Source organism: Ranitomeya imitator, chromosome 5 (assembly GCF_032444005.1).
Source record: "Ranitomeya imitator isolate aRanImi1 chromosome 5, aRanImi1.pri, whole genome shotgun sequence".
Lineage (NCBI taxonomy): Eukaryota > Metazoa > Chordata > Amphibia > Anura > Dendrobatidae > Ranitomeya > Ranitomeya imitator.
The window spans coordinates 545,068,575-545,091,959 of NC_091286.1; the positions used below are offsets into that span (position 1 = coordinate 545,068,575).

At 48.5% G+C, this 23,385-nt stretch overlaps 2 protein-coding genes across 3 annotated transcripts in view; one reads left to right on the top strand and one right to left on the bottom strand.

The window, feature by feature from the left end:
* The window catches only part of HLTF (helicase like transcription factor), a 178,774-nt gene extending 168,058 nt beyond the window's left edge, over positions 1-10,716 (bottom strand). Inside the window, exon 1 of the mRNA XM_069727608.1 lies at positions 10,577-10,716. Coding sequence (XP_069583709.1) covers positions 10,577-10,593 — 17 coding nt within the window. The 5' untranslated portion in view covers positions 10,594-10,716. The remainder of the gene's footprint in view (positions 1-10,576) is intronic.
* A 955-nt stretch (positions 10,717-11,671) lies between these two features.
* LOC138638374 (BLOC-2 complex member HPS3-like) overlaps positions 11,672-23,385 on the top strand; it is a 95,185-nt gene continuing 83,471 nt past the window's right edge. Inside the window, exons 1-3 of one of the 2 annotated variants that reach the window (XM_069727609.1) lie at positions 11,672-12,290; positions 19,749-20,228; positions 23,075-23,255. In XM_069727609.1, coding sequence (XP_069583710.1) covers positions 12,074-12,290; positions 19,749-20,228; positions 23,075-23,255 — 878 coding nt within the window. In that variant the 5' untranslated portion in view covers positions 11,672-12,073. Of the gene's footprint in view, positions 12,291-17,979; positions 17,999-19,748; positions 20,229-23,074; positions 23,256-23,385 lie in introns of those variants that run through there. The other variant, XM_069727610.1, reaches the window with a different exon arrangement.

Consider the following 23,385-nt stretch of genomic DNA (forward strand, 5'->3'; position numbering starts at 1 on the left):
CGTAACGGTCATAGCCGAGGCGTGACTCTGCAGATCCTGAAGCAATGTGGAGGTTAGGTTATCTATAGACTGCATCATACATTGCGACATCTGAGTGACCCATTCTGGCGTGGCATTAGACACCGAAGCATTGGCAGGAGCTTCTTGGGGCTCTGACACAGTAGCCAGAGCAGTCCTGGCAGTGCGGGTACGTGCTGCCACTGGGGAGAGCGGTCCTGCAGGCTGTGCAGAATGCATAATAGCAGTCCTGCCTGGTTCTCTTGGACCTTGAGCCCGGCATAGTGCACAGAGTGCAGAAGGGCTGGCTATGCAGAGGACCTTACAGGGGTAGCTATGCAGAGGAACCTATAGGGGAGCCTTATAGGGAATATGGATTCACAGCCGAGTAAAACAACCCAACTGTGATCTTACTCCACCAGTTTGCCCCTAGGTCCAGCGCCGAAGAACCACAGTCCTGTGCCCCCCGGAGACTGGCTGGCCTGGTCCTGCTGACCGGGAGATGCAGGGTTAATCCCTCCTGCAGTAGAAATGGCCGCCGAGGAGAAGAGGCAGGGGGAGAAGGGGGCGGAAAGCTGAGAAAAAAGGCGGCAAAACAACGCGCTCTTTCTGTCTCGATCCGACCCCTCTGACACTGTAGAGTGTCATATTTGTCATCCGGGGGGGCGGGCCGGGGGCGGAGAGGAGGTGGCGGCTTCAGCTAGGCCGAAGCCGCGGCCTAAATTAGATGCCTGATGCCCAGAAAGGCTCCAGGCCGGCGCGGAAGTCCAGGAGGGGTCGGATCTGAACCGGACCTCCCCCCAGATTTAAAAGCAGGATAGCGGTGGGGCTATAAGCGAAAGGGGGGCCCTGTAAGGGGTCCCCCTGAGGCAGTACAGAGCTGGTGCTGCCGCAGAGACAGGGGTGCAGGGAGCCCTGTGTCTCTATTGTGGCATGCCTGCCTGCACTCCCCCGGCCCTGACAGGAGCCCACAGCTGGGCTGGGGTCCCTGGATGCAGGCGCAGTGTGCTGGCCCATTGCTGGGAGCTGCACAGTGCTGCCTGTACAGGCCCTACCTGAGGCGTCTCAACCTAATGCCCCCAGAGGGGGATTAGGGAGGTTGCGGCTATCACCTTCAGGGGCTTTATCCTCGCCTCGACCTCAACCAAGGAACCAAAAGGAATTGGGGAAGGAGCGACATGGGGAATGGGGCACCCGAGGGACTGGGGAAAAGCGACATGGGGAATAGCCATCTCGACTTCAACCGGGCACCCCATAATAGGGGGCCGAGGAAGGAGCCATGCCGGGAGTCTCACAGGAGACCAACTTTTCTTCATCTGTAATCCGTCGGGGGAAAAAAATAGAATTATTCTTACCGTTAATTCGGTTTCTAGGAACCTTCCACGACAGCGGTACTGGAGGATGTCTCCCCGCCCTAATGGGGGACAGGAAACACAAAGAGGTTAAATACCCTCCCCTTCCTGCCATCTCCAGTGTTTTTTCTGGACACAGTAGTATGTATAGTTACCACTTAAGTGCAGGAATCATCAGATAAAATCATCAGATAGGGAGGGAAATTAGTGCTGTCGTGGAAGGTTCCTAGAAACCGAATTAACGGTAAGAATAATTCTATTTTCTCTAGTCACCTTCCACGACAGCGGTACTGGAGTAGTACCAACAAATAATTTCTAGGGGGGGGACAACCGCCTGCAGAACTGTTCTGCCGAAAGTTAAATCCCGGTTGAAATCAAGCCTGTAGTGCCTGGTGAACGTATGTACTGATGACCAGGTGGCAGCTCTGCAAATCTGCTCCGTAGAAGCGTCACCCCTCTCTGCCCATGATGTTGACACCGACCGTGTAGAATGGGCCTTCAGTGATGGAGGAGGTGGTAGATTCTGGGATGAGTATGCCAGAGATATGGCTTGTTTAATCCAGTTGGCGATAGTATTTTTCGTAGCCTTTCTGCCTTTGTTCTTCCCGGAGAGTTGAATGAAGAGATTTTGGTCAATCCTCCAACTCTCTGTTTGTGAAAGATAATGTAACACCACTCTGCGGACATCCAGAGTGTGGAAGGACTCTTCCTTCACATTAGAAGGATCTGGGTAGAACGAGGGCAACACTATGTCCTGACCTCTATGAAAGTCTGATGTTACTTTAGGTAGGAAGGTAGGATCTAGACGCAGGATTATACTATCAGATGTTACCCTTAAGTAAGGCTCTTGTATGGATAGGGCATGCAGTTCTCCTATCCGTCTGGCCGAGGTAATAGCCACTAAAAAGACCGTTTTTAGGGTAAGAACCTTTAATGAAATATGAGATAAAGGCTCAAAAGGATCTCGAGTTAGACTCTTAAGGACCAGATTAAGGTCCCAAGGAGGAGTATTGTTGAGAACTCTGGGACGGATTCTAGTTGCTGAAGTAACAAAGCGCCTGATCCACCGATGTTTGGCTAGATCCTGATCGAAATAGGAGCTAAGTGCTGAAATTTGTACCTTTAAGGTGTTAGGCTTAAGACCCAACTCTAGACCCTTTTGCAAGAAGTCCAGAATTTTGGCAATATTTGGATGAAATGGATCAGGAATGTCTGGAAGATACCACGATGAAAACCTCTCCCAGATTTTGGCATGAATGGCATTTGTTATGGGTTTTCTACTGTTCTGGAGAGTATGAATTACTCCATCTGAGAGACCTCTTGCCTTTAGTATCTCGGCCTCAGAAGCCATGCTGAAAGATTCAATCTGAAGGTTTGGATGCAGCAATGGACCCTGACGAAGAAGATTTTCCTTCTGTGGTAGACACACTGGACCTTCCTGGGCCATGTCTAACAGGGCGCTGTACCAACTCCTCCCTGGCCATGTTGGCGCTATCAAAATCGCCGTAACTCGTTCCGATCGGATCTTCTGTAGAGTTTTCGATATTAATGGGATCGGAGGGAATGCATAAACAAGGTCGAACCTCCATGGGTGAGAGAACGCATCCATGCCCAGTGCTCTGTCTGTCATATTTAAGGAGAAATAAATTCGCAGCTTGGCATTCTGACTGTTGGCAAAAAGGTCCACCTCTGGGATCCCCCATCTGGAAATCAGGGAGAGAAAGACCTCCTGGTCCAGACACCATTCTCCTGGATGCACATCCCTTCTGCTCAAGAAATCTGCCTGGGTATTGGCTGACCCCTTCAGGTGAATTGCTGAGATAGAGAGAACGTGTCTCTCTGCCCAGAAAAAAATGTTTGAGGCTAAGGTCTTTAGTTTCCTGAATCTTGTGCCTCCTTGATGACGAAGGTATGCTACCGTGGTCATGTTGTCGGAATATATTCTGACATGGTGTCCTTGAACAAGGGAGGATGCAGCTCTTAATGCATCTTCTACTGCTTTCAGTTCTCTGAAGTTTGAAGAGCTTGCTCTGATGTCTGGGCCCCAGGTGCCCTGGAAATGGGTTCCCTCGACTATAGCTCCCCATCCCCTTTGACTGGCATCCGATGTTAGTGTCTTTAGTGGGATCTGATCCCAACTGACCCCCTTTTGGAGGTTTCGAACCCGTAACAACCATGCCAGGGATGCCTTGACATGATTGGGAAGGCAAACTCTCTTGGAGAGAGAACTCTGCTGACCGTCCCAGGATGATAGGACATGGGTTTGGAGGATTCTCGTGTGGGCTTGTGCCCAAGGTACCATCTGGATACAAGATGTTAGAGATCCCAGCACAGACATGGAATGTCGTAGAGTAGGAGCCTTCAGGGTTCTGAATGCCGTTATCTTCTGTACCAGATCGAGTTGACGTTCTCTGGGCAGAAAGGATCTCCTCGCCTCCGAGTCCAGAAGGACTCCTAGGAACTTCTTCCTCCTGGAGGGATGAAGGTCCGATTTTTCTAGATTTGGGATCCAACCCAATGATTTTAGGATTTCTAGAGACCTTGTTAAGTCGGCACTGAGGCGGGAGACTGAGGGAGCGACAATGAGAAGATCGTCTAGATAGGGTACTATGCAGATCCCCTGAAGACGGATGAATATAATGGCTTCTGTCATGATTTTTGTAAAGACTCTGGGTGCTGAGGCGATTCCGAAGGGAAGGGAGTTGAACTGATAGTGTACTATCTCCCGATCCTGAGATATTGCAAATCTTAGGAACTTCCGGAATTCTGGATGGATTGGGACGTGGTAATAAGCGTCCCTCAGATCTACTGTAGCCATCACCCAGTCCTGTTCTATCAGAGGGATCGCTGTCTTGACCGACTCCATCTTGAACCTTCTGTAGGTTATTACTTGATTCAGGGGCTTCAAGTTGATTATTATTCGGTGCTTCCCCGAAGGCTTCTTGATCAGAAACAGATGGGAATAGTGTCCTCTGCCAATTTCTTGCTGAGGTACTGGGGAAATTACTCCTTCCTGGAGTAAGTTCTGTAGGCCGGAAAGGAATGCGCCCTGAGGGCTGAGACTCTGTAATGAGGTTATCCTCATGTGATGAGGGGGAGGGCTCTCGAACTCTAATTTTAGTCCATTCTGAATAGTGTCGAGTACCCACTGGTTCGACGAAATGGACCTCCACTGGTTGATAAAGTTCGAGAGACGCCCCCCAACGCTCTGGGCGTAGTCACTGCTTTTCTGGGGTCTGCTGGGACTGGGGAACCAGGATGTTCCTACCTTTCCCCCCTTTAGGATAGCTCCAGCGTCCTGATTTGCCTTTCCCTTTGAATTCCCGTTGGAAGGGTTGCTCTTTTGAGGGACGAAAAAAACGTTTCTTCGGATTTCTCTGTTCCGGAAGCGCTTTCTTTTTGTCCGTTGCTTTATCCAGAATATCATCCAGGGCCTGCCCGAACAGATAGCGGCCCTGAAAGGGAATGGCACATAGTTTTGTTTTGGACGTTATATCCCCACTCCAAGACTTGAGCCATAGAGCTCTTCTGGCTGAGTTAGAGAGAACTGCTGATTTGGCAGCCACTCTTACGGACTCTGCCGAAGCATCGGCCAGGAAGCCCGTAGCTTTCTGGAGAAGCGGGAGAGAATCTAAGATTATTTCCCTAGATGTTCCCTGGGTAAGGTGGTCTTCCAGCGTGCGGAGCCAACGAAATAGGGATCTAGCCACGCAGGTGGACGCAATGTTTGTTTTAAGGAGATTGGTAGAAGTCTCCCACGATCTTCTTAGTAAACTCTCCATTTTGCGGTCCATAGGGTCTCTGAGTTGGGAAGAATCCTCGAAAGGGAGGGTTGTCTTTTTTGACACTCTAGAGACCTGCACGTCTACCTTACGGGTATCCCACAGAGAGACATCTCCATCGAGAGAAAAACGATTTTTAAGTTCAGAGGGAACAGAAATACCTTTTTCAGGTGATTCCCATTCATGAAGGATGAGACTCTGTACATTCTCATGTATAGGGAACCCTTTTAATTTTTTAGGTTTCAACCCACCGAACATCTCATCCTGCACCGATGGCTTCTCCTCCTCCTCCTCAACACCCATTGTCCCCCTGACCATACTGATTAACTCCTGTATGTCCTCTGAGGAAAAATAATATTTTTTACTCTCCTCTCTGGGGGTGGAAGTGGAGCCCTCATTCTCCCACAAATCCTCCGAGCCGGAGGAATGAACTTCACCAGAATCTGAATCAGAATTAACCGCCGCCGTCTTCCTTTTTTTAGGAGGAGGTGGCGGAGGTAAGAGACTGGGAAAGGGCCGATACCGAGGATTGCACTTCCTGTTTAATGAGGGATTTAATGCTCTCAAACAAGGATGGCTGTTCTGAGCGAATTATTTCATCGGTGCAGGGCTGGCATAGTCTCTTCTTGTAAGAAGAAGGTAGTTTTGATGCACAAACACCACATTTACGATCTTCCGATTTTGTCTTGGACGATCTGTCCTTCCTAGGGGCAGAGGCCTTGTCTCCCTAAAAAAGAGAGAGAAGGGGACTAAGTATATGGCACCCTAAGGAATACAGGGATAAAGGGACCTTAACCCACTACTCACAGTAGGAGGGAGGACGCAGGGCTCGGCAGAAGCAGAGATAGATCTGTCACCCTCCATGGTCAGTCAGCACTGTAGTCCAGTCAGTCAGACAGGGGGCCTTACCTGGAGGTGACTACCAGGGTTAAATACCGTGGAAGTTGCGTCCCATGTTGTGCTCCTCCTCCCGGTCCCAGGCGTAGGGGAAAGACCGCTATGCCGCCAACAGAAACTGCAGTCCGACGCGCGTGCGTTCCACCGCTGGAACGCACATGCAGAGAACCGGAAGTTCGGGTACTTCCGGTTCGCGCGTCCACTGTTTCCGGCCATGAGGAGAGGAGGAAATGCCGGGGAGCCGCGCGGGGACCCCGGCCGCACCACACCGCTCCGCTTTACTCCCGAAGGAGCGCGGGAGGAGCGGAGAAAGGGTCCCGAGTCCGCACCATGTGGGGAGACGGGAGCAGCGCCGCAGGGAGGAGACATCCCGACCCAGGCTGCCCAGCTAGGTAAGACCTGAGTGCTCCGATCGCCGGCCACGGCAGCACTACCGCAGGACCTCTTCATGCCCCAATAGGGGACAGGAAAAACACTGGAGATGGCAGGAAGGGGAGGGTATTTAACCTCTTTGTGTTTCCTGTCCCCCATTAGGGCGGGGAGACATCCTCCAGTACTGCTGTCGTGGAAGGTGACTGGAGAAAAGGAGTAATAAATCTTAGGTGTGCCTCCTATGCGACACTAAGCAAAAACTGGAGAAGGCCGACGCCGTCCAGGGGTGTATACGGCAGAGGAGGGGCCACGGTTAATCTTTTTCAGATTATGTATAGTGTCGCCTCCTAGTGGACAGCAGCATAACACCCATGGTCCTGTGTCCCCCAATGAGGCGACAGAGTAAAAAAGGCATTTGATATAAGTAAAAATATATATTCAAAAGTCATTTTTATGTTGTTGGACCAATCATTACAATGTCTAAGAGCCTAAGAGAAGAAAAATAACTTTTAGGCTATGTGCACACGTTGCGGATTTTGCTACGGATCCACAGCCGTTTTCCATGCAGTGTACAGTACCATGTAAAAGTACGGAAAACAAAATCCACAATGCACATGCTGCGGAAAAAAAACACGCAGAAACGCAGCATTGTTTTTCCCGCAGCATGTCAATTCTTTGTGTGGATTCCGCAGAGGTTTACACCTGCTCCTCAATAGGAATCCGCAGATGTAAAACCGCAGGTGGCATCCGCACATAAACTGCGGTAAATCTGCGGGTAATCCGCCGTGCGGTTTACCTGCGGATTTTGCAAAAACAGTGCGAAAAAATCCACACACCAATCTGCAAAGTGTGCACATAGCCTTATTATACTCACCTGTGGGGCGGTCCGGTCCGATGGGCGTCGTTGGTCTTGGTCCGGTGCCGTCCTTCTTCCCGGTTTGTGTGGATGACGTCTCCTCGGCACCGTGCTCCTGCACAGGCGTATTTCTCTACACTGTCGAGGGCAGAATAAAGTACTCCAGTGCGCTGGGAAAGGGCAAAGAGCCGAAGGGATCCACGCGAAGCAAGCAAGAGGGCGGCACCGCAAAAAGAAGGGAGACGCCAGACCAAGACCAGCGACGCCCCTCGGACCGGACCGCCCGCAGGTGAGTATAACAAAAGTTATTTTTCTTTTCTTGCAGGTCGGCTTGGGGCAGATATAGAGCATTATAGAATGCTGTATTGGTGGTTACTGCAGGTTGTAGGCTTGCCAGAAGAGGTAGGTCTTCAGATTCTTTTTGAAGGTTTCGATGGTAGGCGAGAGTTTGATATGTTGTGGTAGAGAGTTTCGGAGTAGGGGTGATGAATGGGAGAAATCTTGTATACGATTGTGGGAAGAATCAACCACAACAACTATACCATGGAAAGCCAAAGGAGTGAACCCACACAGAGGATAAATGTCAAATATCCTTTATTAAGGTAAAGTGGCAACAATGTATAAAAAAAAAAAAAAAAAATCAGGATTAAAATATATATATATATATATATATATATATATATATATATATATATATATATATATATATATATATATATATATATATAAACAAGTACGCAAATTTTATGACAGGATAATTAGAAAAATATTATACAGTTGTCATAATAGATATAAGTTGGTGACCTCCAATATTAGCCGATGCAGATTAAAAAAGTTATTAATATAAAAAACAGTGTGTAAAAAAATATACGAATAATTAATGTGCAAAAAAGCCCTACCAATGATTGATAAAAAATTTTTACTTGTGCAAAAAAAGCAATGTATATGTGCAAAGCCACAGAATAGATCAACACACAGTTGCGGGCTCAAAAAACATCAATAAAGTGCAAAGTACAAAAAATATTCCTTGTGCCAAAATATCTATGTGCAGAGCCACAGAATTGAAAAGCACACAGCTGCAGGCTCAAAAAAACCAATAAAGTGCAGAGTACAAAAGAAATGGGCAATATATAAGTGCAGAGCCACAAATTAGAACAGCACACTGCTGCAGGCTCAAAAGACACACCAATAAAGTGCGAAGTGCAAAGGACAAGTGTCCGAAAGTGGAAATTATATCTGCAAAATACCTGTGTGGAGGGTCACCAAGTCCCGTCACCGCGCACCCCGACGCGCATTTCGGAATCACTTCCTTCGTTCCTGCTTTTTTTGCACAAGTAAAAAATTTTTATCAATCATTGGTAGGGCTTTTTTGCACATTAATTATTAGTATATTTTTTTTTTTTTTTTTTATATATTTTTTAATAACTTTTATAATCTGCATCGGCTAATATTGGAGGTCACCAACTTATATCTATTATGACAACTGTATAATATTTTTCTAATTATCCTGTCATAAAATTTACGTACTTGTTTAAATATATATATATATATATATATATATTATACCAAGCAGAAAAAGAAGGCAGCACTCCAACTACAAATGAAGGTGAAAAAAGGCTGTGAAGTTTATTTCAGACCCACATCTCGCGACGTTTAATATATATATATATATATATATATATATATATATATTTTTTTTTTTTTTTTAAATCCTGATTTTTTATACATTGTTGCCACTTTACCTTAATAAAGGCTATTTGACATTTATCCTCTGTGTGGGTTCACTCCTTTGGCTTTCCATGGTATAGTTGTTGTGGTTGATTCTTTCCTAACGTATATTCAGATTGTGGGAAGAGGAGATAAGAGGGGAGTAGAGAAGGAGATCTTGTGAGGATCGGAGGTTGTGTGCAGGAAAGTACTGGGAGACGAGGTCACAGATGTATGGAGGGGACAGGTTGTTGATGGCTTTGTATGTCATGGTTAGGGTTTTGTACTGGAGTCTCTGGGTAAGGCTACTTTCCCACTTGCGTCGTTCGACGCACGTCACAATGCGTCGTTTTGGAGAAAAACCGCATCCTGCAAAGTTGCCTGCAGGATGCGTTTTTTTCTCCATAGACTTTCATTAGCAACGCATTGCGACAGATTGCCACACGTCGCATGCGTCGTGCGACGGATGTGCCATGTTTTTGCAGTCCGTTGGGACAAAAAAACGTTCCATGCAACGTTTTTTTGTCCATCGGTTCTGCTTTTTCCAAACGCGCATGTGCGGCCGGAACTCCGCCCCCTCCTCCCCGGACCTTACAATGGGGCAGCGGATGCGTTGTAAATCTGCATCCGCTGCCCCCGTTGTGATTTTATTTCACAGTATGCGTCGGTATGTTGGCCCGACGCACTGCGACGGGCCCGTACCGACGCTAGTGTGAGAGTAGCCTAATGGGGAGCCAGAGCAGGGATTGACAGAGGGGAGAGGCCGGGGAATAACGGGGGGACAGGTGGATTAGTCGGGCAGCAGAGTTTAAGATAGATTGGAGGGGTGCGAGAGTCTTAGGCTGCCGTCACACTAGCAGTATTTGGTCAGTATTTGACCTCAGTATTTGTAAGCCAAAACCAGGAGTGGAACAATCAGAGGAAAAGTATAATAGAAACATGTCACCACTTCTGCATTTATCACCCACTCCTGGTTTTGGTTTACAAATACTGATGTAAAATACTGACCAAATACTGATAGTGTGAGGCCACAGAGGGGAGGCCACAGAGCAGGAGGCTGCAGTAGTCAAGGCGGGAGATGATGAGGGCATGGACGAGGGGTTTTTGCAGATTCTTGGTTGAGGAATGTACGGATTTGTGAAATATTTTTGAGTTGAAGGCGGCAGGAAGTGGAAAGGGCTTGGATATGTGGTTTGAAGGAGAGATCAGTGTCAAGGATTACCCTGAGGCAGCGGGCTTGTGGGACTGGGGAGAGTGGGCAGCCATTTACTGTAATGGGGGGATCGCGTGAGATTGGGGAAGATGATGAATTCTGTTTTGTCCATGTTCAGTTTTAGAAATCTAGCGGAGTAGAAGGATGATAGCGGACAGACATTGAGGGATTCTGGTTAATTGCACAATAAAGTTTGTCATCGCCACAACCGTACAGTCCTGGAGAATCAACTATCTGGGTCATTTTTACAGTACAATGAACGCCATAAAAACAAAAAAATGGCCGCTTTGCGTCTTTTTTAAGCTTTTCACTTCGTGCACACTGTGCGGTAAAGTCACTAACGCCATTCAAAGCTACAACTCTCCGCCGCAGTGCACACTGCACAATCACACAGCGTTACCTCATGAACCCCGACATGGCGACAGACGCAGCGGTACAGGCCGCCTTCCCGCTCTCACAGTCCCAGTACACACCTCAAGTCACAGCCAATGAGCGCGCAGCAAAGATCCCGACACCCAATTAAAGTCACAGGAATGCAATGTTATCCAATAAGAAACGGGCGGGGGCGGAGCCATGATTGAAGCCGGGGTGATGCGAGCAGTGTTCACAACCAGAGCAGGCCGGTGTTATTTGTGTCCTCGTCACGTCTCGGTACAAATGTATCCGCCTACAAATGTATCCGCCTCCGCCCGTGTGACTGACAGCGGAGGGTGACGGCCTGAGGGCGTCTCTCATTACACAGACTAGACACACGCCAGCAGGGACTTGTTTACGTAAATCACGTGGTCTATATGTCACGTGACCGCACTTACAGGGTAGGGATAGACGGAAGGCAAGTGTAGAGGGACGGTAAATGCTAGACTAAATGGGCTCCTCCCAGGTATGACGTCATTTCCGGGGCGTGTCCTATCGGGAGTGGGCGTGTTCTGAGTTCACATCATGGGCCATACAGTCTAGCATCTTCAGTAGGGAGCTGGCTACACTGTATGGGCAGCAGTCAGGACCTGGAAGGAGCCCATACAGTCTAGGCTTAACCAATAGAGAACACGCCCCCGATAGGACACGCCCCCGGAAATGACGTCACACCTGGAAGGAGCCCATACAGTCTAGCATTTACCCTCCAGCTATGGCTGATGGAAACCAATGCGGGTCTAGCACCTGAGGGCCTATCAGTGCCCAGCGGGGTCACACAGGGGCGGGGTCTTCTGCTGCAGTGTAGGGACTGACGGAGCGGTCACACGGCAGTAGTCACTACAGTCAGGGGGCTTTCTTTCTGTAGGGGGGTCTACTTAACGGAACAATGTTACTCCCGTCTTTCCAATAAATATGATGCAACTGACTGAGCCTCCTAATACAACACTAGTGTGGCCCCAGCAGCGCACCGTACAGTGGCCCCTACAAGCAGTGCACGTGCAGCCCACCTGTCAGATTATTTGCCCACCCCTCCCTGTCACGTGACCCTGAGCCGCAGCCGCTACTGTCACATGACTAGAGCGCTATAATAAGCACATACACTGGCGGCACATGACCCCGTACACAGCCGGCACTTGCGCAGTATCTTTCTGCCGGACGTTCGGATGCTCGCAGTCCAGCCTGACTATTCAGTTGTACACCGCTACACCCCCTCTATCCATCTGTAATGGACGCGCCCAGTCCCCTGTGCATGTGATGTGGTAATGGGCGTCACATGTCTGCTGGGAGGAAGGGGAGGCTCGGCCGCTGTGTGCTGTGCTGGGGCAGGCAGTGTCCTGTCACACGGGCCCCGGGAGCCGCAGCGCTACACTGCTTGTGTCCATGTCCAGGTGTGCGGGGGACTACGCGTCTCATCATCTCCATGGACCTAAATAACCCCCTCTGCACCCGGACATGAGGGTCGTGTGCCCCACACGGTGACACCATGGTGCAGCTCTACAACTGCCATCCCTTCGGCTCGCAGAGGATCGTGCCCACCCGGCAGGCGCCGGAGCTGTTCTCCTGTGGGCGGGACAGCGTGTTCGTGACCAGCGCCGGCGGCTGTAAGGTGGAAGTGTTCAGCGTGGGCCCCGAGCTGTGCGACCCGCTCTGCAGCTTCAGCACGCTGGGGAGAGTGGTGCACATGAGCTACAGCGACGTGGGTGAGGACCTGGCGCTGCCGGGGGCGTGAGGGGGCTGCCGGCCATTGTTGAGGGCGCTGCCGGCTTCTCGGGGGGGGGGGGCTGGGGGTTGTGAGAGGGCTGGCAGCCTCTGGGGGGTGTGAGGGCGCTGCCGGCCTCTGGGGGGTGTGAGGGGGCTGGCAGCCTCTGGGGGTTGTGAGGGGGCTGCCGGCCATTGTTGAGGGCGCTGCCGGCTTCTCGTGGGGGGGGTGGTGAGTTGGCTGGCAGCCTCTGGGGGGTGTGAGGGGGCTGGCAGCCTCTGGGGGGTGTGAGGGGGCTGGCAGCCTCTGGGGGGTGTGAGGGGGCTGGCAGCCTCTGGGGGGTGTGAGGGGGCTGGCAGCCTCTGGGGGGTGTGAGGGGGCTGGCAGCCTCTGGGGGGTGTGAGGGGGCTGGCAGCCTCTGGGGGGTGTGAGGGGGCTGGCAGCCTCTGGGGGGTGTGAGGGGGCTGGCAGCCTCTGGGGGGTGTGAGGGGGCTGGCAGCCTCTGGGGGGTGTGAGGGGGCTGGCAGCCTCTGGGGGGTGTGAGGGGGCTGGCAGCCTCTGGGGGGTGTGAGGGGGCTGGCAGCCTCTGGGGGGTGTGAGGGGGCTGGCAGCCTCTGGGGGGTGTGAGGGGGCTGGCAGCCTCTGGGGGGTGTGAGGGGGCTGGCAGCCTCTGGGGGGTGTGAGGGGGCTGGGGGGTGTGAGGGGGCTGGCGGTTGTGAGGGGGCTGGCAGCCTCTGGGGGTTGTGAGGGGGCTGGCGGTTGTGAGGGGGCTGGCGGTTGTGAGGGGGCTGGGGGGTGTGAGGGGGCTGGCGGGTGTGAGGGGGCTGGCGGTTGTGAGGGGGCTGGCAGCCTCTGGGGGTTGTGAGGGGGCTGGGGGGTGTGAGGGGGCTGGGGGGTGTGAGGGGGCTGGGGGGTGTGAGGGGGCTGGCGGTTGTGAGGGGGCTGGCAGCCTCTGGGGGTTGTGAGGGGGCTGGCGGTTGTGAGGGGGCTGGCAGCCTCTGGGGGTTGTGAGGGGGGTTGGGGGGTGTGAGGGGGCTGGCAGCCTCTGGGGGGTGTGAGGGGGCTGGCAGCCTCTGGGGGGTGTGAGGGGGCTGGCAGCCTCTGGGGGGTGTGAGGGGGCTGGCAGCCTCTGGGGGGTGTGAGGGGGCTGGCAGCCTCTGGGGGGTGTGAGGGGGCTGGGGGGTGTGAGGGGGCTGGCGGTTGTGAGGGGGCTGGCAGCCTCTGGGGGTTGTGAGGGGGCTGGGGGGTGTGAGGGGGCTGGGGGGTGTGAGGGGGCTGGGGGGTGTGAGGGGGCTGGCGGGTGTGAGGGGGCTGGCGGTTGTGAGGGGGCTGGCAGCCTCTGGGGGTTGTGAGGGGGCTGGGGGGTGTGAGGGGGCTGGGGGGTGTGAGGGGGCTGGGGGGTGTGAGGGGGCTGGCGGTTGTGAGGGGGCTGGCAGCCTCTGGGGGTTGTGAGGGGGCTGGCGGTTGTGAGGGGGCTGGCAGCCTCTGGGGGTTGTGAGGGGGGTTGGGGGGTGTGAGGGGGCTGGCAGCCTCTGGGGGGTGTGAGCTGGCTGGGGGTTGTGAGGGGGCTGCCGGCCTCTGGGGGGTGTGAGGATGTTGGGGAGAGCGCTGGCGACCACTCGGGGGTGTGAGGGAGGTGACAGCCCTTCAGGGGAGGGTGTGTGTGAGATGGTGCTGCCGGCTGCTCGGGGGTGGGTCGTGAGGGAGGTGACAGCCCTTGAGGGGAGGGTGGGTGGTTGTGTGAGATGGTGCTGCTCTCCCCGAGGGGGTGAGGGTGCTGCCACCACTGGTGGGCCTGATAGCACTTGATGTTGTGGCCTTAAAAGCTCTGCATACACTGATGAAACTTGTCGTCCTATGAGGGGGCACCAGAGAAATCCACATTTTTCTTACAGTTGTGTGAAAGTGTTTCCCCATTCTCGGTTTCCTATTCTTTTGCATGTTTGTCACACTTACAGTACAGACCAAAAGTTTGGACACCTTCTCATTTTAAGATTTTTCTGTATTTTCATGACTATGATCAAAACTATGAATTAACACGTGGAATTCTATACTTAACAAAAAAGTGTGAAACAACTGAAAATATGTCTTCTATTCTAGGTTCTTCAAAGTAGCCACCATTTGCTTTGATGACTGCTTTGCACACTCTTGGCATTCTCTTGATGAGCTTCAAGAGGTAGTCACTGGAAATGGTTTTCACAGGTGTGCCCTGTCAGGTTTAATAAGTGGGATTTCTTGCCTTATAAATGGGGTTGGGACCATCAGTTGTGTTGTGCAGAAGTCTGGTGGATACACAGCTCATAGTCCTACTGAATAGATTGTTAGAATTTGTATTATGGCAAGAAAAAAACCTTTTTTTCGGATTATAAGATACTTTTTGTGGGGGGGGGGTGTTTTATAATCCGAATCTGTGTGCTGTGCTGTAGAGGAGGGGGGCGGCTCTGCAGTGGTGTCAGTGGGCTGGCTGCAGAGACAGCAGGAGGTCCTGTGCTTCCGCTCATTAGCCTCATGTAATATTCACTGCAAGAAAAGGAAGAAAATGTTCCAGTTTCCAATTAAAATATACAAGTTTAATCCAACATATTAAAATGAGGAGACAACTCCTGGGACGGCATCATACACATAGTAAAGCGAGCGATGCGTTTCGACCAAGCGGTCTTTATTACAGCTGTGATTAATTGGAAGCTGGAACATTTTCTTCCTTTTCTTGGATATCCCTTACGTCACGTCAGGACGGAGTTCCGGGCTTCCTGCATTTCCTCGGTGTACTGGCTCCTCGCTTTGTATGTAATATTCACTGCACCTGCTGTCCATCACCTCTGTGCTGAAGCTGCCCAAGTTGATTCACAGGGGGGCAGCGAATATTACATGTGCCTGCATCTTCCCCCCTCCTTCCCCTCTCCCCCCCCACAGGGGGCATGTGTCTGCCAGCTGCACAGGGGGGTTTCATGTGTCTGCCAGCAGCACGGGGGGGGGGGTTTCATGTGTCTGCCAGCAGCACGGGGGGGGGGGGGGGTTCATGTGTCTGCCAGCAGCACAGGGGGGGGTTTCATGTGTCTGCCAGCAGCACAGGGGGGGGGGGGTTTCATGTGTCTGCCAGCAGCACAGGGGGGGGGGGGTTTCATGTGTCTGCCAGCAGCACAGGGGGGGTTTCATGTGTCTGCCAGCAGCACAGGGGGGGGTTTCATGTGTCTGCCAGCAGCACGGGGGGGGGGGGGGTTCATGTGTCTGCCAGCAGCACAGGGGGGGTTCATGTGTCTGCCAGCAGCACAGGGGGGGGGGGCTTCATGTGTCTGCCAGCAGCACGGGGGGGGGGGGGGGTTCATGTGTCTGCCAGCAGCACGGGGGGGGGGGTTCATGTGTCTGCCAGCAGCACAGGGGGGGGGGGGGGTTTCATGTGTCTGCCAGCAGCACAGGGGGGCATGGACAGGCAACAAGCAGAAGAGACTTGTTTGGGCTAAAGAACACAAGGAATGGACATTAGACCAGTGGTAATCTGTGCTTTGGTCTGATGAGTCCAAATTTGAGAACCTTGGTTCCAACCACCGTGTCTTTGTGCGACGCAGAAAAGGTGAACGGATGGACTCTTCATGCCTGGTTCCCACCGTGAAGCATGGAGGTGTGGGGGTGTTTTGCTGGTGACACTGTTGGGGATTTATTCAAAATTGAAGGCATACTGAACCAGCATGGCTACCACAGAATCTTGCAGTGGCATGCTGTTCCATCCGGTTTGCGTTTAGTTTGACCATCATTTTTTTTTCAACAGGACAATGACCCCAAACACACCTCCAGGCTGTGTAAGGGCTATTTGACCAATAAGGAGAGTGATGGGGTGCTACGCCAGATGACCTGGCCTCCACAGTCAACAGACCTGAACCCAATCGAGATGGTTTGGGGTGAGCTGGACCGCAGAGTGAAGGCAAAAGGGCCAACAAGTGCTAAGCATCTCTGGGAACTCCTTCAAGAGTGTTGAAGGCCATTCCTGGTGACTACCTCTTGAAGCTTATCAAGAGAATGCCAAGAGTGTGCAAAGCAGTCATCAAAGCAAAAGGTGGCTATTTTTAAGAACCTAGAATATAAGACATAATTTCAGTTGTTTCACACTTTTGTTAAGTATAATAATTCCACATGTGTTAATTCATAGTTTTGATGCCTTCAGTGTGCATATACAATTTTCATAGTCATGAAAATACAGAAAAATCTTTAAATGAGGTGTGCCCAAACTTTTGGTCTGTACTGTATATGTTTCAGATCACAAATGTAAATATTAGACAAAGATAACACAAGAAAACACAACATGCAGTTTTTTAATGAAGGCCTTTATTATTAAGGGAAAAAGAAATCCAAACCTACAGGACCATGTGTGAAAAAGTGATTGCCCCCTAAACCTAACAACTGGTTGGGGCACCCTTCGCATCAACAGCTGCAATCAAGCATTTGCAATAACTGGCAATGAGTCTTTTCCAATGCTCTGGAGGAATTTTGTCCCTCTCATTTTTGCAGAATTGATGTAATTTAGCCACATTGGAGGATTTCCAAAAAATTTTTAAGGACGAGCCATAACATCTCAATTGGATTAAGGTCCGCACTTTGACTTGGCCACTCCAAAGTCATAATTTTGCTTTTCTTAAGCCATTCAGAGGTGCACTTGCTGGTGTGTTTTGGATCATTGTTCTGCTGCATAACCCAAGTGCACCTCAGCTTGAGGTCACAAATAGGCCTGACTTTCTCCTTCAGGAGTTTTTGGTAGACAGCAGAATTCATTGTTCCATTTACCTTAGCAAGTCTTCCAGGTCCTGAATCAGAAAAACAGCCCCAAACCATCACACTACTACCACCACCGTATTTTACTGTTGGTATGATGTTTCTGAAATGCTGTTACTTCTACAACACATGTAATGAGACCTACACCTTCCAAAAAAAGTTACGTTTTGTCTCGTCAGTACATAGAATATTCTCCCAAAGGTCTTGGGGATTATCAAGATGTTTTCTGGCAAAACTGAGACAAGCCTTTTTTTTTATTGCTCAGCAATGGTTTTTTTTCTTGGAACTTTGCCATACAGGACATTTTTACCCAGTCTCTTTCTTATGGTGGAGTCATGAACACTGACCTTAAGTGAGGCATGTGATTCTTTGGAAGTTGTTGTGGGGTGTTTTGTGACCTCTTGAATGAGTCATTGCTGCACTCTTTGGCCTTTAATAATAAAGACCTTCTTTTAAAAACTGCATTTTGTTTTTCTTGTTATCTTTGTGTAATATTTAAATTTGCTTAGTGATCTGAAACATTTAAGTGTAACAAACATGCAAAAGAATAGGAAATCAGGAAGGGGACACACCTTTTTATATAACTGTATATGTAAATGAGCTGTTAAGATCTATGGCCCAGACACTGATCTGCATGAGAATCTGCCTGCTGAGATTTTTTTTTTTTTTTTTTCATGAAGGTGGACTTACCAGTGTGACATGTAATGGCCACCCTCTGCAGTACTGTGTGTGATTATACCCGACACAACTTATTCTGAGTCCATAACTAATCTGAGAGTATAGGACACATGAGACACTGTTTCTAAGCCATCTCCTGAAACCAGTATTCACAAGTAGATACGGGTATCATCAGCTTGAACTCTACTGCAGGAGGCACGTATGAAGATTCCAGAAGATCCCGTCATTTATTTTCCAGCTGAAATCTTGTAGCTCTGCTCACATACAGTAGGTAGACTTTTCTGACTAGAGCTTCAAACACATGGGCTTCTACGATGGCTGATTGACAGTAAATGGGGAGGATGAGAGGAGTTACTGACATCAGAGCTACATCAAAGAGACAGGGAGAGAGGAAAGACAAACTTCTAAAGAGAGCAACCCTTATTGCATAGCAGCAAAACGGCACAGTATAGCACTAAAATACAATACTGTTTTATTCCCAAATCATGGGGCAGGACACATCTGCAGGTTCCTCTCGGATTCAGATTCCATCTCACAGGCCTACAGGGCTGCAATATTGTTACAAAGCAGCAGAGCTGAGAGACCTGCAGCCACTGATGTGTTTGTTGTAAAACAAAGTTCAGTTCTACTGTCCAGTGTTACTTGTCTAATAAAGCTCCATTTTTATAATAAAATAGTCCCTGGAGTCCGCATAGTGCAGAGCTGGGTTGCTCTGTCGGAGGGAAAGATAGGAGCAGACACACAGTGCCTATGTCCACCCTATGTAATGGGAACGGCCCAACTGTACTTTTGCCATCTCCCTGTAAAGTAAGACGGATACCTCTACTGAAGAATAGTCGGTATCTACTGTGCGTGGGCGACCTGTCCTAGAACTACAGGACGTATTCGTGGGCTAAAGCCTCCAGCATGCAGATATCCTTTTCTAAAAGTTCTCACTGCTCCAGATATCGCCTCCTGAAGAGACGTCAGATGTAGAAAATGATTACATTTCACAACTTTATTTTAGGATTTGAAGCCATTATGCTATTTGATATTGTGAGAATATTACCCTATAAAGGGAACCAGTCACCAGGTTTTCCCCATATAAAGTACAACCAGCAGCATTAGAGCCATTTTACAGAACACTGGAGTGCTGTATGTCTGCCCCAATCCAGTTGGTACATAGTCCACATAGTGTCCTCCATCGTGTTCCCGCACGTGTACTTCTATCTGCCCGACTAAGGGCAGAGCAAAGCCGGATATAATGTCTGCAAATGTGTTATTGGCATTTACAATGGGTTTTACCCTCCACATTAAAATGAGTGAAAATGTGCAACTAAATAAAATGCTATAGATGTAAAGGTTTTGTTCGTGCAGCCATAAACCCCCCTTTGCACCCCGTATGTTTTTTGTTTGTGTCATCCCATAAGTTACTTATGTCACAATATTGCATTCATTGCAGGTTTTCAATAAATTCATAAGTGGGGAGCATTCACAGTATATGTGTTACACATGGGTCAAAGGGGTAACGTTTCTCCTTGTGGAAAGTGACATGTCAGTCCTGACAAGCCAGGGTGAGGAGACTTTTAAGTCCTTTAATGTTCCTCTGGGAAATATGCAAATTGTCTCTTCATAGAGGAAGAGGACTAGAACTCTGGTGCCACCTATTGGAGGTTGCAATTCTAAGTCAATATCGACTCTCTAACGACATGTGCCGCATGACTTAGGATCAAAACCAAAATCTGCAACTTGAGATTCTGGTTTGGCTTTTATCCTAAGTCATTTGGCACAGCTGGTTAGATAGTCGATATTGACTTTTAGGATTGCGGCCTCCAATAGGTGGCGCTGGACTTCTAGTCCTTTTCCTCAATGAAAATACAATTTTCAGAGGGGTCAAAACACAGTGGAAAAGAATCCCGGGTGCAATCACCTGATAGTAATCTTGGCAATCATGCCTACATCCCAAACCACTAAACATTCAATAACTTGCGTCTTCCAGTTTTGGTTGCATGTGATCTATTATAACCTGTCCTCCTAGGAGACTATCTGGTTACTATTGAAGAGAAAAACAATATTTTGTCCCTGAGAGCCTATGTGAATTGGAGATGTCAGACTACAGGAAACCGGATCAGTGTGCGGATGGTTGGCCTCCAAGAAGAATCTCTACAAAGTGGAATATCGAAGGACCAGATGGAAATCATAGAGATTCCTCTCTCTGAAAACCCCCTATGCCTCTCTTGTTGTCCTGTACGAGGAGATCTTCTGGTCAGCAGCAAAAGTAAACTAATGGTCTTCAGTCTGAAGTATATTGCCGCTCGTGATACAACAGTGCTGGATTTTGACAGATCCTTGGTTTTACACATAAGTGGCATTGTACCTAGTCAGCTGAGCTTCTGTTCCTGGCATATTGGCATCTCAAATGATCTGGAAGTTTTGGTGTTCAGTGTGAGCTCAGAGCCCCCAAAAGGAACTGGAGCTTTTGTGAAGACTGTGGATGATGAAACATTGCCAGAGAAAGGTATGAAGTTAGTTTTTTCAATTGCGAGTCTAGAACAATTCTTGAGTGTTTCTTCATTTTTCATTAGCAGTCTAAATGGTTATGCCCAGAACTGCATTATTTTTCAAAATCACAGTAAATGCATTCTTATTGTACAGACTAATCCCACCATAAAGTTTAATTCTTGTACCCTGTTCATCTGTCTGCTCCTTTGGGCATCTAGCTTCACATAGCCGAATGGGTGGTACTAACTCCTAAAACTACATTTCCCTGCACATTCGGTATATGTCCGCCCCTGTCTCTGTCAGCCAGTTGTATACACTACCATCCTGCAGTTCATCCATCCAACACACAAACCATTGCTGATTGGTATGAGCTCTGCGCAGTATGGAAGATGCTCCTACCCTTTACATGAAATCTTTCCTCGCTGAAGAAACTGTTGTAGACACGTCCCAGAGCTACAAGTGCTTCTCACTAAACTAGAATATCATCAAAAGTTGATTTAAGTTCTTCAATACAAAAAGTGAAACTCTATATTATATACCGTAGTCATTACATTGTGACCTATTTCAAGTGTTTATTTCTGTTAATGTTGATGATTATGGCTTACAGCCAGTGAAAACCCCAAATTCAGTATCTCAGTAAATTAGAATACTTCATAACACCAATAAAAAATATACACAATAAGTGTATACACACCCGCGCTGTGTGCATTAGCGCATATTAAGTACAGGTATTAAGTAACCTTCAAACTTTATAATGGTGTAAGGATGTGATATTTACTGAGAAGTATATACAGGTGTTCTTTTCTTTCAGAGTGCATTATTCTACATAACAAACGCCCTGAGTTCGAGCAATCCAGCTCCTGATTACAGAACAACGCTATCAATGTGTGTATATGTTCATGCACCTATAGATTATTCTAATATATATCTAACAGCGCAGGTGTGTATACACTTATTGTGTATATTTTTTTATTATTGTTCATAGCCTTTAACCCTAGAAGTGATATAGGGGTCCACCTGCTGCGGTCCGTCCTGTCAAACGTTACAGCGCCGCTATCCTCCAATATTCTTGTATGTTCTACTTCATAACACCAGCTTAAAAAATGATTATAAAATCCGAAATGTTGGCCTACTGAAATGTATGTCCAGTAAATGTAGAAAGTACTTGGTCGGGGCTCCTTTTGCATCAATTACTGCATTAGTGCTTCTTTAGCAATGGCCTTTTGTGGCTTACCCTCCTCGTGGAGTGTCACTGACTGCCTTCTGGACATCTGTCAAGTCAGCAGTCTTCCCCATGATCTTGGAGCCTACTGAAACAGACTAAAGGGACCTTTTTAAGCGCTTAGAAAGCCTTTGCAGGTGATTTGTGTTAATTAGTCTAATTTACTGAGATACTGACTTTTGGGTTTTCATTGGCTGTAAGCCATAATCATCAACATTAACAGAAACAAACACTTGTAATAGATCACTCTGTTTGTAATGACTATATGAGTTTCACTTTTTGTATTGAAGAACTAAATAAATTATCTTTTTGATATTTTTAATTTAGTGAGAAGCACTTGTATGTTGGCAGGATACCCTCTGAGAGACTGCACTGCACATGGTTGACCATGAACTGGAATTACTATATGATGATTCCACTGACAACTATAGGTTAAATGGAGAGCGGTGTCCTTAAGGGGGTGATATGTTCAAAACAGGCAGATGTAAAAATGGGATGTATTGGCCACATAAATGTGTACATTATAAAGACTACATTGCGATTTTGTGAATGACACCTTAAGGTTTGTTGTGAGATGTAAGGATATCTCCTACTACTTTTCTTCATGTCCCTGCCGGCTCTCTTGATGGGTCTTAAAAAAATAAATCCTTGACCATCCTTTGCTTAAGCTGGTCTTATTTATCAGATGACTATCATCAGAAAGCTTGCACTTCCGTTAGCTCTTCCACCCGATCTCTCGCCTCCACACACCGGCGCGCTAGTTTCTGAATGGGGACAAGGAGGAGCAGCTGCCAGACACCTCTGGTGTGGCTAAGGCATCTGTGACACGGCCTAGCGCTGTCTGTAGACTCATTACTGACCCATAGTTTCATTGATATCCGAAATGCAGCAGTTTTTAAAAACAGATTTGTGTGCCCAGTCCATGAGACTTGGGGCACGTCCTATTCTCTTCCGTTTTGCCATTAAAGTCTGCGGGGAACCGTGTAAAATGGATGAAACACTGATCAACAAACTTAGTACTTCAGAGTTACATCTGAGCTTCTCTTTTTAACTAATACATTAAGGGGTAATAGATAAAAAAAGAAAAAGTTTAGAAAGTCTACCTGGTTCAGTAAAAGAAAAAATGTGAAAAAATAGAAGCAACCCTGATCACACCTGAAAAAACCAAGCCTGTCCTTTTCTCGGCAGTAACACTCGCTACGGTGTCCTAGGAAAAGATGAACCCCCCCTGAGATTGTATTAGGTGGGGCCGATTGGCACAATGAGTGAGCCCCTGCCTTCTGTAAGTCGCCTTAGATCCTATGATCACTATGTCCGTGGCATTTAAGGGAGTAAACTATTTAACCTATTGATGTCCATCTCTAATTGTTGCCGTTCAGTGCCTGATGCCCAAGACTATTAACAATAGCCTGATCATTGATATCCAATGCTTAGTGTTGCGATCTCCTGAAAAAGCACTATGAAATGGTTGTGTTACATAACACGGCTATTGACCAGCCATTGCTATTGCGTTCCTCCACATATGGTCACAATATTGTATACACTCGGCAATAGTAGCAAACAACCCAAAAGTACACAATCCGTTGCGAATTTAAGTAATGTCATCTAACAGGCACTTGCTAACTATTTGCTTTTCCCAGGTGGTAAGACTAGTCTGGTTGTGACCGCGTCCCACCCGTTGGAGTGCGAGGACTTTGTTGTGTGTCAAAGGCCTGTGGAACTTATTGGAGAAGACTGCGAATCTTGTAACATAGTGGTGACACCAGAGTCAACAGGACTAGATGCCCCCAGTCATTGCCATGTGAAGTATATGCTGTACAGGTAATAGAATAGATATCTGATTGTCCGCAGCCAAGTATCACTAAATAACCTGTCTGGTTTGTAGTTGTTACTGTATAGAACGTACCATACTCTTACCTTTGTAAACAGTAAATCTGTGATAGTGGTCCAG